At 42.6% G+C, this 12,826-nt stretch overlaps 1 protein-coding gene across 1 annotated transcript in view; it reads left to right on the forward strand.

Annotated features, from left to right (window-relative positions):
• CD109 (CD109 molecule) overlaps window positions 1-12,826 on the forward strand; it is a 115,338-nt gene that overhangs the window by 81,330 nt on the left and 21,182 nt on the right. The window contains exons 22-27 of the mRNA XM_074947991.1: window positions 449-593; window positions 1,473-1,649; window positions 3,909-3,990; window positions 8,762-8,990; window positions 9,636-9,801; window positions 10,584-10,774. Coding sequence (XP_074804092.1) covers window positions 449-593; window positions 1,473-1,649; window positions 3,909-3,990; window positions 8,762-8,990; window positions 9,636-9,801; window positions 10,584-10,774 — 990 coding nt within the window. The remainder of the gene's footprint in view (window positions 1-448; window positions 594-1,472; window positions 1,650-3,908; window positions 3,991-8,761; window positions 8,991-9,635; window positions 9,802-10,583; window positions 10,775-12,826) is intronic.

Genomic DNA, 12,826 nt, shown 5'->3' on the forward strand with positions numbered 1-12,826 from the left:
GGGGTGAATTTCTCCCCCGAGAACAAAATTTCATTCTTTGAGCATTACAGTGTTGCATGTTGTGTGAAAGAACACATCTTTGTCTTAGAATGCTCTGCTCCGTGGTCCTGATCCAAAACCCATTGAAGTCAATGGAAAGATTCTCACTGACTTCAGTGGACTTTGTCTCAGGCCCTGTATATTATTGTTTGTTCTTAACAATTCATCTTGATAAGCCATTACTACAGATGGAAGTGCCTGCTGTTTTAAAGAAACACAAACATGTGCATCAGCTCAGATGAGTCAATACTCTACTTCTTGCTGTGTTAGCAAGTAGCAGAAATCATTTGATAGCAGCAGTTTAGATCTTGCAGTCCGACAAACACTTTTGTACTAGCACAAAGAGAAATTTAAAGACAGCATGTAAAGTGTTGGCGATTAAAGTGATCCTTTTCGTTTATTTTGATAGGCTGAGGGGCTGGAACAGTCTTATTCACAGACACGTCTTTTAGATTTGACTGGGAATAACCCACCAACTGTATCAGAAACTTTGGATTTCACCTTCCCTCCTGATGTAGTAAGTGGCAGTGAAAGAGTGCAAGTCACTGTTATTGGTAAGGATTATTTTATCCTATTTACACCTTCATTTATTTTCTAGCAACCTCTTACTCTTTTGCACACTGTAAATATAAAACTGTCTGCTGGGCTTGTGTTGGATTTACATTCAACTCACATAGCTTCCAAGATGTGGTACAGCGTAACACTGTGTCATTACAACCGCTTTTGAGAAGCCAGTCTACCCAATTCCCCTACCAAACTATCAGACTTGTTCTCCATATAGCAGAGTTCTTTCTTGGGCCCAAGTCTGCTCTCCTGCCTCATACGGTTAATCTCACTGAAATCAGTGGGGAGGTTAGTGTGAGTAAAGTGAACAAGATTTGGTCCCGGGTGGTTGCTGATTTGTGGTTTTAATGACACTGTGTTTATACTCATATTGGCTTAATTGTAATGTTAGATTGTTGGGATGGATGCTGCTCTGATTAACTCCCAAAGTCCTCTCCCATCATCCATTGGGCTAAGAATGAGGTTTCTGTGGATACTGTTTAAGACAGAGGAATTTGAATCTTACTTGGATATTATGGTAGTGTTTTCATCATGTAGGTGTCTCTTTCATATGGTTAGAGATTCAGCCTTTAATAAGGAAGCTCTAGGCCAGTATAATTCTGGGACAGAAATTGCAAATGTGTACAATTAATGAAACATGGCCCGGGGTGGGAGGTTCTATTTTGTTTTTGAAAACAGTGACTGCTGAGCAATTTGAAATCTTAGAATATGTCCCTGGGCAGATAGGTGAGTGGGCAGTGGGTGAGATGAGATGGCTAAAGGGGACATGAAAAGTGTAACATATCACATGCTTCCACAGTGTAAGTAACCCCATCCTCTATGTGGTATGCATACATTTATGTGCACTGACCTTTAATTTTATCTTTCAGGTGATATTCTTGGGCCTTCTATCAATGGCTTGGAATCACTGATTAAGATGCCTTATGGCTGTGGTGAACAGAACATGATAAATTTTGCTCCTAATATTTATGTTTTGGAATACCTGACTAACACAAGACAATTGAAGGAAGATATTAAACTGAAGGCTACATCATTTATGAGAGAAGGTCTGTAAACTTTCAGGGAAGATCCTAGATTTAAAAAAAATATCATACTCACAGAAAATACTTCATTTGTGGCCCTGCATTTGGAATTTGATTCGCCATTCTTTTGATGATGTGTGAGCTAGATGAGAAGCCCACTTATTTGTAGCTATGTTGGTTCTCCAGGGCTGACAATACTAAAAAGTCAGACAATTTTACATTTGTTCCTAAAGTAAGATCTGCTGAGTATGAAGATGCCATTTGTATATAGTAACTTTCCAGGGTAAAATTGCTCTGTAAAAGGTGATCCATATCATCATTCTTGGAGCTGGTTATCTCTTGCCAATAAAACAGCACAAGTCTGAATATTTCTGACTGCTCCTTGCATCATAAAGGGTTGCAAGTTAGTTAGAAAACACAATGAACCAGATTAATCCCCAAGAGAACTCCTTTGATTAAAGTAGATACCAGGTCTAAATTTGACCTAGCTTCCTAGACTGATCTCGCACTAGAGGGAGAAATAGCCCTGCGAATAGAAATATTCTCAATGGTGTAGTTTCCAGGAGTTCTTCTTGGCCTGATTATTAGACTTTGGTCACCCCCAGAGCTACACAGCAGAGCTTGTCAGAAGTTTTCTTTCTTGCAGAAAGTTTAGATGAAGACAGTCTTTTGTTTGTTTTTTGTTTTCAGCAAAATTTTTCATGGACTTTTTTTTGTTTGTTTTTTTTTAATAGAAAACTGAAAAATTTTAGCTGAAAACCAATAATTTTAATTTGGAAATGCTGCTGCAGTGAAAGTTATACTCTGGGTGCCTCATGCCTCCATTCTGCTCTAAGGGTCAGGCTACAGCTCCTAGGATGCACCACAGTGCATTAATTCAACATATTTTTATTAATCTTACTGTGCAATAGATATTATTATTGATATGGCTTACAGACAGTCAGGATGGGGTTTTTCATAATGTTCCTAGCATGTGAAATCTAGACGAAAGGTTTCAAAGACATTAAAGAGTCAGTGGAGAAGCAAAACAGTTCAACTAAAAGACTCGTTTCATTTTAAAAAACATCTACGTAAACTGATTTTGCACTGCAGTTAAAAATATGAAGAAAAGGATGTTGTACTGCTATGAGTTGTTGTGATGGGACGCTAAGTAAGTGGTTGATATCAAACTATACCTGAGGATACATATTATCAACAAAAAGACATATATGTGTCAAACACCAGGAAATATCTTGGAAAACCTAGGGATATCTTTTAACCAGAGCCTTCCTCTAAAGCAGCAGTTCTCAACCAAGGTCCTGGGGCCGCCTGGGGGGGCCGCAAGCAGAGTTCAGGGGGTCCGCCAAGCAGAACCGCATTAGACTCAGTGGGGCCCAGGGCAGAAAGCCTAACCTCCCCGCTCTGGGCTGAAGCCTGAGGCTCTGAGCCCCACTACCTGAGGCTGAAGCCAAAGCCTGAGCACCTTAGCTTTGCAGGGCTCCCTGGGCTTGGGGCCCCAAGCAGTTGCTCTGCTTGCTACCCCCTAACGCTGGCCGTGGCTTTTATATGCAGAAAAACAGTTGTTCTGGCTCAGGTGGGCCATAGAGATTTTATAGCATGTTGCGGGGGCCTCAGAAAGGGAAAGATTGAGAACCTCTGCTCTAATGCACTTCTCTTCATGGCTGGCTGGTCACTGCTGAACCACCTCATTGGAGGGCCACCCTTGCAGGGGAACTTTTTCCAGCAAGCTTTTCTGACAGCTAGCTGGTTCTTTAAATTTGGCAGAGACGAGCAGCTGCAACTCTAACATAACTACTTTTTGCTGCATCTTCTGCCTTTCTAGCTGGTACATATTTTCCTTTCTGCTTTCCATTTTTCCTATTATTCAGAAGATGGTACATCTCACTGTGCCTTGAATTCATTCTTATGCGTAGGTAGTGCAGCAGTGGAGTTATGTGAAAATGTACAGTTGTGTACCGATCTGATGTCCCTTGATGACAGGAGGGTTAAAGATGGAGTGGGAGCTATGCACCTCAGTTTCCATAAACAGATCCTTAATGTTATTGCAACCTAGTTTTTGGGTTTTTTTTAATTCTCTCACTCATATTTACTCCCGCACATTTAGCAGAAATGTTTTGAAACATGAGATTTAAAATCTACATAAATATACTCTGCTGGAGCAATCTCACTTCTCTTTCTCCACTGTCTGAAAGCTCCTTTCCTATAGCCCCCAGAAAGAAATTCCAGTTTGGATCTACTCAGGAGTAATTTATACAATACCTGTCTTTGCTTTGGTCTCTTCAGGCTACCAAAGAGAGCTTCTCTACCAAAGGGATGATGGCTCTTTCAGTGCCTTTGGAAACAGTGACTCCTCTGGGAGCACGTGGTAAGTAATTTTGCCAGAAAAAGAAAATATTCAGTTTGGAATTTTGTCAAATATTTGCATAATTCACTGGGACTAAAACGTTTGTGAAACTGGTAAAAATGCCCAGATATGGCTGCAGTCTGGTTTTCGGTATGTCTTTAGGCCAACTTGTAAGATTCTCTAAGACACAAGGTGGTTGAGGTAATATCTTTTACTGGTGAAAGAGACAAGCTTTTGAGCTTACACAGAATGTACTGTCTTTTTAGCTTAGATGATCTAAGGCCATTATTAGGACAGAGTTTTTTAGCTTCACAAAAGATGAGTAGTGAGTCACTTTCACCATGGGATTTGTTGAATTAAATGCTTGGAGGTGATTCTTCTATCCCAGAGAATAGCTCACTAGAACAGAAAGCATTTTATAATGGAACCAATGAAGTACACTGCACATTTGGCTGCTAGACACAACACAAAGGGTGAAATTTTGTGCTGTGAAACCCACAGTGTCCTCGGCCTTTAAGCCACTATTGCGACCTCTCAATTCCAGGCTGCTTTGGGGTCAGAGAAACTCCCAGCATAATTTAGGGAGCTATTTTAAATTATGGCAGACCTGGCTGGGCTGACACTGAGGAGCTCCTTGGTCATCACAACTATTCAGAATGGCTGTAATGCTGGGTGCCATAGTGCCACCCTCTTCCATTCCCAATATGTGCCATACTCCAGGGCCATGGTTCTCAACCTATTTATTGTTGTGGGCTGCCAGGCGGGGTGGCCAGGCAGCTGGGAACCCAGACCCTGCTGCATGGCCTGGTGGCCTTTAGCACACATCTGAGCTGCAGTTGTGTGCTAATTGGGATACATGCGGCCTGCGGCCCACGTGTTGAGAATCGCTGCTCCAGGGCTTGTGAGGGGCACTGCAGCCTGTTGCTGTCCTTCACAGTGCCTTTGCTTGGGGGAGTGTGTGTGTGGGGGGGGGTCACCCCAGCAGGATGAAGTGCTTTTAGGATCCCCGTTTGCTCCTGCAGCAGTGTATGAGGACTGGAGCAGGAGGGAGAATCCCTCCCAAAGTCTTGTGGTGGTAAAGATAATTTCATGCTATTACAAAAAATAGGGATAGCTCTGAGCATTGTTCTGTCCATGCTCAGCAAATAAATTGTAGCTGTACTGTTGATCCACTCATCAGCCTTGAAGCTGTTCAAATACATTTAGGATTATTTGTCATCAAAGTTCTGAACATCTTTTAAATCTTTCTTTACTGAAGGCCCATTGGATGAACAGTCTCTCTGAGGGTGAAATTAGACCCTGTGTAGAGGGCCAGCACAAGGGCTATGCCCCACTCTGAACAGGTCCCCCTGTCAGCTCCTTGAGACCCCAGCTGGTAAGCCCTCTGGGCAAACCGAACAGCACACACAGTTCACCAGGGTACCTTCACCAAGTGGCTCTCTTATTGTCTTCTGCCTTGTGTTCCAGGTCCCACCAACATAGCAGCAGTTCCAGCTCCCTGGCTCAGCCTTTTATACTACTTGTCTTCTCCCAGCTATCCAGCCAGTGAACTAATTATGGCATTTGCTCATCAGGCTCTCCATAGGTGCAAGTGATTTCTTCTCCACCTTCCAAACCTGCTCCTACTCTGATTATACCAGTGGTTGTTATAAGTGACCCAGCTGCTAATGGCACCATGACACACACCTCCCCCTTTATTTCTCCTAGCTAGGGCTCCCTTTTCCAGTTTTCTCCCTGACGTGTTTCATCTTCCTTATGGGGGTGATTGCCTCTGCCTCATTGCCTCTGGAGTTCTCTTAGTCTGACCTTCTGTGGGTCAGCTGTGAGGATTCGCCATTCTCTGTCCACAGAATAAGAACTCCTTAGGTAGTGGTGTACCCCACAATTCCATTTCATCCCACAGGTCATCGCAACAGGGACAAACCCACAGACTTTGGCCCTTGATCTGTCCCATCCTTTGTAGAGCATTCTCAGTCATCCTGCCCCACCAGCACCCCACTGTCTGATAGCCTCTCCTCCCCCTGAGGTGTTAAACTCTCAGGGGTCTTCCCTTTCTCTGAGGTATGTTGGGTTCACCTCCCACTCTTTCTTCGGGCTGTCCTTGTACAGGTGACCTCTGCTCCTCCATCCCCTTTTCCTGCTTCTCCTCTACCCCAGTATTGTCTACCTTGGTCCTGTTTTCTTGGCTTGTTGGTTCCCATCTAAGGTTTACTCTTATACACCCTTGTGGGCCTGGGGTCCCCTTTTTCCTGCCATCCAATGAGGTTCCTTCTCCTGGGCCTTTCTTCTCCTACTTAAATGGAATGGGTTCCAATGCATCCCTAGGACCACAGGATGGGGCAAAGTTCCCCCTACTCTGACCCTTTTCCATCAGAACTTCCCATGTACCTCTGATGGCACTAGCACCCCCAGATAAGTTTTTTTCTCCTCATGTGTGCACTCTATGCCTAGAGCACTCCCCTCCCGAACCCACTGTGATTTAACTAGCCTGCTCTGCCGGAGCGAGCAATCAGCTGCTGAATCAATAATACCCATCTCTTGTCTTTGGCTAACTCTTACAGGAATTGTTTTTACTCCCTTCTGAGAGCTTCAGATCACTCCAGTCCAGCATCAATATTCCTCCATTCCAAACATGGACATTCCTTTTCCATCTCATTGGTAGCAGGTGATATCCTGGCTGGCTGAAATGGCCTTCCTTTCATCCTGTTTTGCACCTGCAGGTCTTACTGCCTGAGCGGTCTCACATTATTACCCCCTTCTCCCACTTGTGTTGGACATGCCACTTTTTTTGAAAATCTGCATCAACGCACTCCTCGTCCAGTTTTACCACTGCCTCCATTGTCTTTGGTTGGTGTCGCTTCACCCAGACTTGAGTGGTATCAAGGAGGTTCTGCAAAAACTGCTCTAATATCACACCTCCATTACCACTTTTATATCTTGCCCCCCCTTGGCCTTCTGAGTGACTGTTCTGAGCCCTACCTCATAAGTCCACCTGGCCATCCTAAAATTTCTGTCTGTATCTTTCAGCTGACAAGTCTACCTGATCCTGCATAGCCGCTTATAATATCTCATAATTCTTGGCCTGCTCTTTGCCCAATGCCATAGAAGTGGCTTGGGCTTCTCCTGCCAGATAAGGTGCTAACTGTAGGCCCTTAATCCTTTATCCCAGCTGCACCAGTAGCAGTTCTTTCAGAAGTCAGTAAGACTTCATTGGGATCATCCTTGGGGCCCATTTTACAGGGTCCCAGCCCCCTGATTTCCATGCCTTGTGGCAGGACTTGTCACAGTTTGTACTAACTGTTGCTATACCTGAAACACTCACTGTTGCTCCGCCTGCCATCCCAGCAGAGCTTGTTGATTTGTCTGCTGAAATGCCTGCAACATCCTCTGCTTCTCCTTTTGTTGCTCAGCCACTGCATTAGCACCTCCATTTTCCCCCCAGATTCAGCCTATCCTCACATTGGCTGCCTCTCAACCTTCCTGGCTCTGGCTGACCAGCAGATCTCAGACAAGACCCTGCTTGTAAACACTTGGAAGCCCCATCTGAACAAACTAAACAGCACACACAGTCCACTAGGTGTCTTTTTTTTTTTAATTATTATTTTCTGTCTTGTGCTCCAGGTATACCACCAACAAGCAGCAGTTGGACTTAGAGCCAGAGCCTCTCTCTATCCTGCTCCATGGCTCAGCCTTTTATACTGCTTGCCTTCTTCTCCAGGCTATCTAACAGGGGAGCTAAATACGTCATTAGCTCATCAGATTCTCTACAGGTGTGAGTGATCCGTCTCACCTACCAAACCCACTCCTGCTCTAACCACACCCTGTACCCTGCCTGCTAGGGTGCTGACTTCCAAACCTCTCTTGATAGCTGCTAACAGCAGCCTATGCCATCCACTTAGATCCCAGTTATCTCTTGAGGTCTTAAGTGGGATTGAAGTGGTACTTAGGGCTTGTTCTAGCCCTCTTCAAGGGACTGAATTTCCTCTTGAAGTGCTCGGATACTAAGATGATGGGTTCTGTAAAAGTACCTTGATAGACTGATAGTGACTGCTCCATGCAGCTCATCTAACTCATCTAAATAAGAATGATTTAAATTACTGGCCTGATCCAAAACTCTCTGAAGTCAGTCAGAGTCTTTTCACTGATTTCAGTGAGCTTTGGATCAGGCTTAATATTGATAGAATGGAGAAAATAAGATTCTCTGCATGGTGGTATCAAGACTGTGAACCTTGGTACATAAATAGTGCAGTATTAGGATGTACATATGGCATAAGAAGAGGTCAATCAAAAGTTTCAAAATATTCACAGTTAAGCCACAGAGGGTTGTTCTGACATTATGATTCTGTGGGATGTTATGATTCTGTTGTCTTGTTAAAATCACATTTATTGCTGTTCTACGTCATATAATATAGTTATAAAGTTCTTTGACAAATTTAGGCCCCAATCCTGCAAACGTGTACACACACTTAATTTATGAGCAACAGCTGACTAAAAGTTAGCATGTGCTGGCAGAATTGGAGCCTGTAATCTGTATGTAGGTTTGAAATGCTGAAGATGTAAAGAAAGTGTTGTTTTATGGACAGGAAAAATAACTATTTTCTTTGCCAGTTAGTGGTTCTTAGCTGTTCCTTGCCGATTAATGCTCACTCTTCAGGGCATGTGTCTTCCTCTGTATTTGGAAAGTGTTTAGCACACTTAGGGCACTACAGCAGTCTGAATAATAAAACATGTTTAATAGAAGAAGCTGTAATATATCATTAATTCTTTGTATTTGGTTAACCTTTCCCCCAAGGTTATCAGCTTTTGTATTACGATGTTTCCTGCAAGCTCGTCCATTCATAGATATTGATCCATACGTAGTGAAGAAAACAGCTGATTGGATTGTCAAACATCAGAAGCCTAATGGTGAATTCTGGGAACCTGGAAGAGTGATACACAGTGAACTTCAAGGAGGCAGTAGTAGCCCAATCACTCTCACAGCTTACATTATGACAACTTTATTTGGTTACCAAAATGATGAGGTATTAGAATACTTTGGTGTTGCTTGTAGTTAATAAAATACCTCCCAAACTATCCCAATAATTCTTAATCATTTTGCAGTTTTTAAAGAAGTTGAGGGATATCATAACAAGGACAATAACACATGATTGGGTTAAACTTTGCTACACTTTGGCCTGATGGCATCCTTCCTGTCTACTGGTAGTAAGGAGTTGTGTTAAAACTGAGGAACATCTAGTGTCAGTGGGCCTTTCCAAAAGCTTAACAAAGTTGGGGGCAAAAGAGGCAAATATATTGTAGCTGAGGCCCCAGATCCTGCACAGCAGATAAGCATGTGCTTAACTTTAAGGGTGTGAGCAGTCCCATTGACTTCAACAGGAGTGCTCACATGTTTCAAATTAAGTAAGTTTTTTGTTGACTGAGGCCTTAATGCCTCTATGACTGTGACTCTGCCATGTCTGCCTCCATGTCTGTGACTCTGAAAGAGATTTTTTTATATTTTCTTTTATATTAAAAAATGTTATTTCTCTTCCTTAATACATATTTCTTATAAATTCTAATATTGCAATTTAATGTTGCTGTTGCCTACATTCATTCTTTTGTTAACTGCTTTTTTAAATTCTTGGTAGTATTAAATTAACATCTTTCAATACAATCTTTATTCCCAGAATGCCCTTGCTGTAGCAAATGCTGCAAACTTCTTGGAAACTAAATTAGAAGAAGGAATTTCAGATAACTATACGCTGACACTTGTGACATATGCATTGTCATTGGCAAAGAGTATAAAAGCAAAGGATGCCCTGGATGTTCTAAACCAGAGATCAGAGCAGCAAGGTACTGTAAGAAGCTCTTCATGCAGTAGTGTGAATGGATTTTCTTCCAACTTAAATAGAAGAAATCACTGTTTGGCTGCATACAGACATTGGTTGTTAGTGCTGTATAGGGATCTATTTAGAATAGAATAGAACCCTGAAGAGCAGTAATCCTGATGAAAACTATATGCAAGTGAATAGGGTCTGTTACGAAGGTGGGGTTTCAGCCTTAATGACAGTATTCACTTGTGTGCAGTGTGATTATATTATTGCAAAACATGAGCTTGCTGCCATCCCACCTTGTTATGAGTGCCCATCAGATCTCACTAGCTCAACAGGGTCAGGCCTGGTCAATTATTCTGATGATAAGCCTTAAAGGAGCCTGGCCCAGCAAATTCTTACTACCAAGCGTAATGCTTACTACTATGGTCAGTTCCATTCACTTCAGTGGGATTCTTTCTGGTACTGAGCACTATGCCTCTTTAGTAAGTGTTCTCTGAATTGGGTCCTTCTATAATTCTACATAAAGGGCAGATCCAAAATCCCTTGAAGTCAGTAGGAGTCATTGTGTGGACTCTGGTGGGTTTTGTATCTGGCGTTCAGCCCCAGTTCAGTAAAGCATTTAAACACATGACCAAGTCCATCTCTAACCAGCCAAGCATTTAAACACACGCTTAATGTGAACCATGTTCTGAAGTGCTTTGCTGGATCCTATAGGTAAACATAAATAGGCAGGTTTTTCCTCCGCTATTGAGCATTTATTCTTGTCTTTGGCTCTGACATCAGTGATGATCTCTCTTCCAGGAGACATTCGATTCTGGACGTCTCCAGCCCCTCAACTGTCTGACTCATGGCAGCCACGCTCCATAGACATTGAGCTTTCAGCTTATGCTCTGCTCTCTCACTTTCAGCAAGATAGACTATCCGAGGGGATCCCTATTATGAAATGGTTAAGCCAGCAAAGAAACCATCTTGGAGGTTATTCATCGACTCAGGTCAGACCGTCACCTTTAGAAGCATTGTTGATGCTTTGCTATATATAAATGTGCTTTCCAAATCGACGTGTCAGCCCACATGTTGAAAGGTGTTTAGGTGATGCTGCACTCGGCATTGTAATGCCTAAGTCTGATTATCAGAAGTGATATAGGCACTTAGAGGCCTAAATGCCAATGATGGCCAATGGGATTTAGACTGAAGTGCCTAAATCACTTCTTAAAATGAGTCTTAGGCTCCTCAGTTAGGCACTGCAATGCTGAGAGTGGCAACACCTAAATACCTTCAAACAGCTGGGCCTTCACTTCTAATTTTTTTTAAACGTTTCTATAGCATACATTGATTGTTTCTTATTCTGTAACAAATAGTTCTCATTAAGCACATACTTAAATGCTCTGCTGGATTAGGTCTTAAACACAGACTATATATTTTATCCAATAAACATATTAAACAAAGAAAAAGAAGAGCAGTTCAAATATTTTTAAAGGGCAAATATTAAAAGGAAAGCAACAAGAACTGAAATTAAGCGGAGGAAGTGATATTTTCAGCTAAAAAAAAAATCTCACCTGCATTTTTAGATCTTTCCTATTGAGGAGATATTGAAACAAAATCCGTTATTTTATTAAATGATTGCATATTGTGCTGCATTCTGCATCTCACACCATATCTGCACCCTGTTTTGTTGGTAACATCTTCGAGATCTCTCTTTTTTGGTCTCTGTAGTATTGCCCTATTTCACAGGGTTGTTGTGAGGCTGACCTCAGTTAAAGTGTTTGGGACCCTCAGCTGGAAGATGTTCTCTAAATGCAAGAGGTCATTATTAGGCCAGGTCACTCCTCCTGCTGAGAAAGCCACAGAGGAGAGTTGCGCGGAGGTGTGGGAGAGCCCATGGAGCCTCCCCTTCTAGGGTTTCCTCTGCATTCCTCTTAGGGGTAGAGGTGAAATTTTCCCACTGTACGGTGAGAAGGGGTTGGCCCTTGAATGTTGCTGCTATCAGGAGATCCAGGGGATGCACAGGGCCATGCATGTAGCGTCCCTGCACTGGCTCTGCACTGAGTCTGAGGACTGTTGTGCCCCTCCTTTCAGCTCTGGGGCAGTGTGATTCTCCCTGTGGCTGCCCCAGTACATACCTGAAAATAGGAGTTCCCAGCATGGAGATGCTGCAGAAAAGTATGGCATCCAGTGGCTTTTGGTGCCCTGCAGATTCCCCAGGGTTTGTGGGAGAATGATAAATGTCTACCCTGGCCCTGCTCCTGATGCTTCCTCCCTTAGTCTTCCCCTCTCTATGTGTGGGACCTTGGACCCTTGGACAGGGTATCTGTGGAAACAGGCCAGAGGAGATGGTGCCGGGTAATCAGCTGACCCTACCTTCCGCACTGGCAGGGCTCACTTTAGGTATAAATCAATGTGACATGGTCTGGCCCTTTATTGTTTTTATTAATTACTAGCAACAATAAGGGACATTTCACACAAGTACATCTGCCAAACTCTCTTTGAAAATTGTTACTGTTTTTGGAGTCAATGAATAGTCATGAAGAATAGCCAGTTGTTGTCAAATTACAGTTGTTCTGAATGGCATCTGGAGAAGATCCCCAGTATTGTCAGAATTTCTGAATCCCCAGTAAATATGGAAGATCTTCTCTACCTCTAGCAGGTATCCATTTTACTGAGACCACATCACCCAAGTTGTGTTGGTATCCAACAGGATCTATATAGTACTTGAGAATGCATTAGTTTAAGCTAGCTGTTTATTGTAAAATGTGGTCTCAGTCAAGTACAATGCCTTATCTCATTCTCATTGTCTTTTCCAAGCTTCATATTCAATTCAATTGTTCAAATGTTGACAGTAATCTGAGAGATATTAGTTCTGTTAAATGAAGAATAAATTTGTAAAACCAGTACAGTTTCCCTGGGATTCCAGGTTGTTCTTTGTAATACATTACTTCTATTATTATTAATTGAAGAGACTGATTAAAGCAATATCTCAGTTGCAAATAGCTTTCAGATTATTTTCCAGATGGTATTTTTATTCTGGAGTTTGAAAATCTAGTAGC

The sequence above is a fragment of the Natator depressus genome, chromosome 3 (assembly GCF_965152275.1).
Source record: "Natator depressus isolate rNatDep1 chromosome 3, rNatDep2.hap1, whole genome shotgun sequence".
In the NCBI taxonomy this organism is placed as follows: Eukaryota; Metazoa; Chordata; order Testudines; family Cheloniidae; genus Natator; species Natator depressus.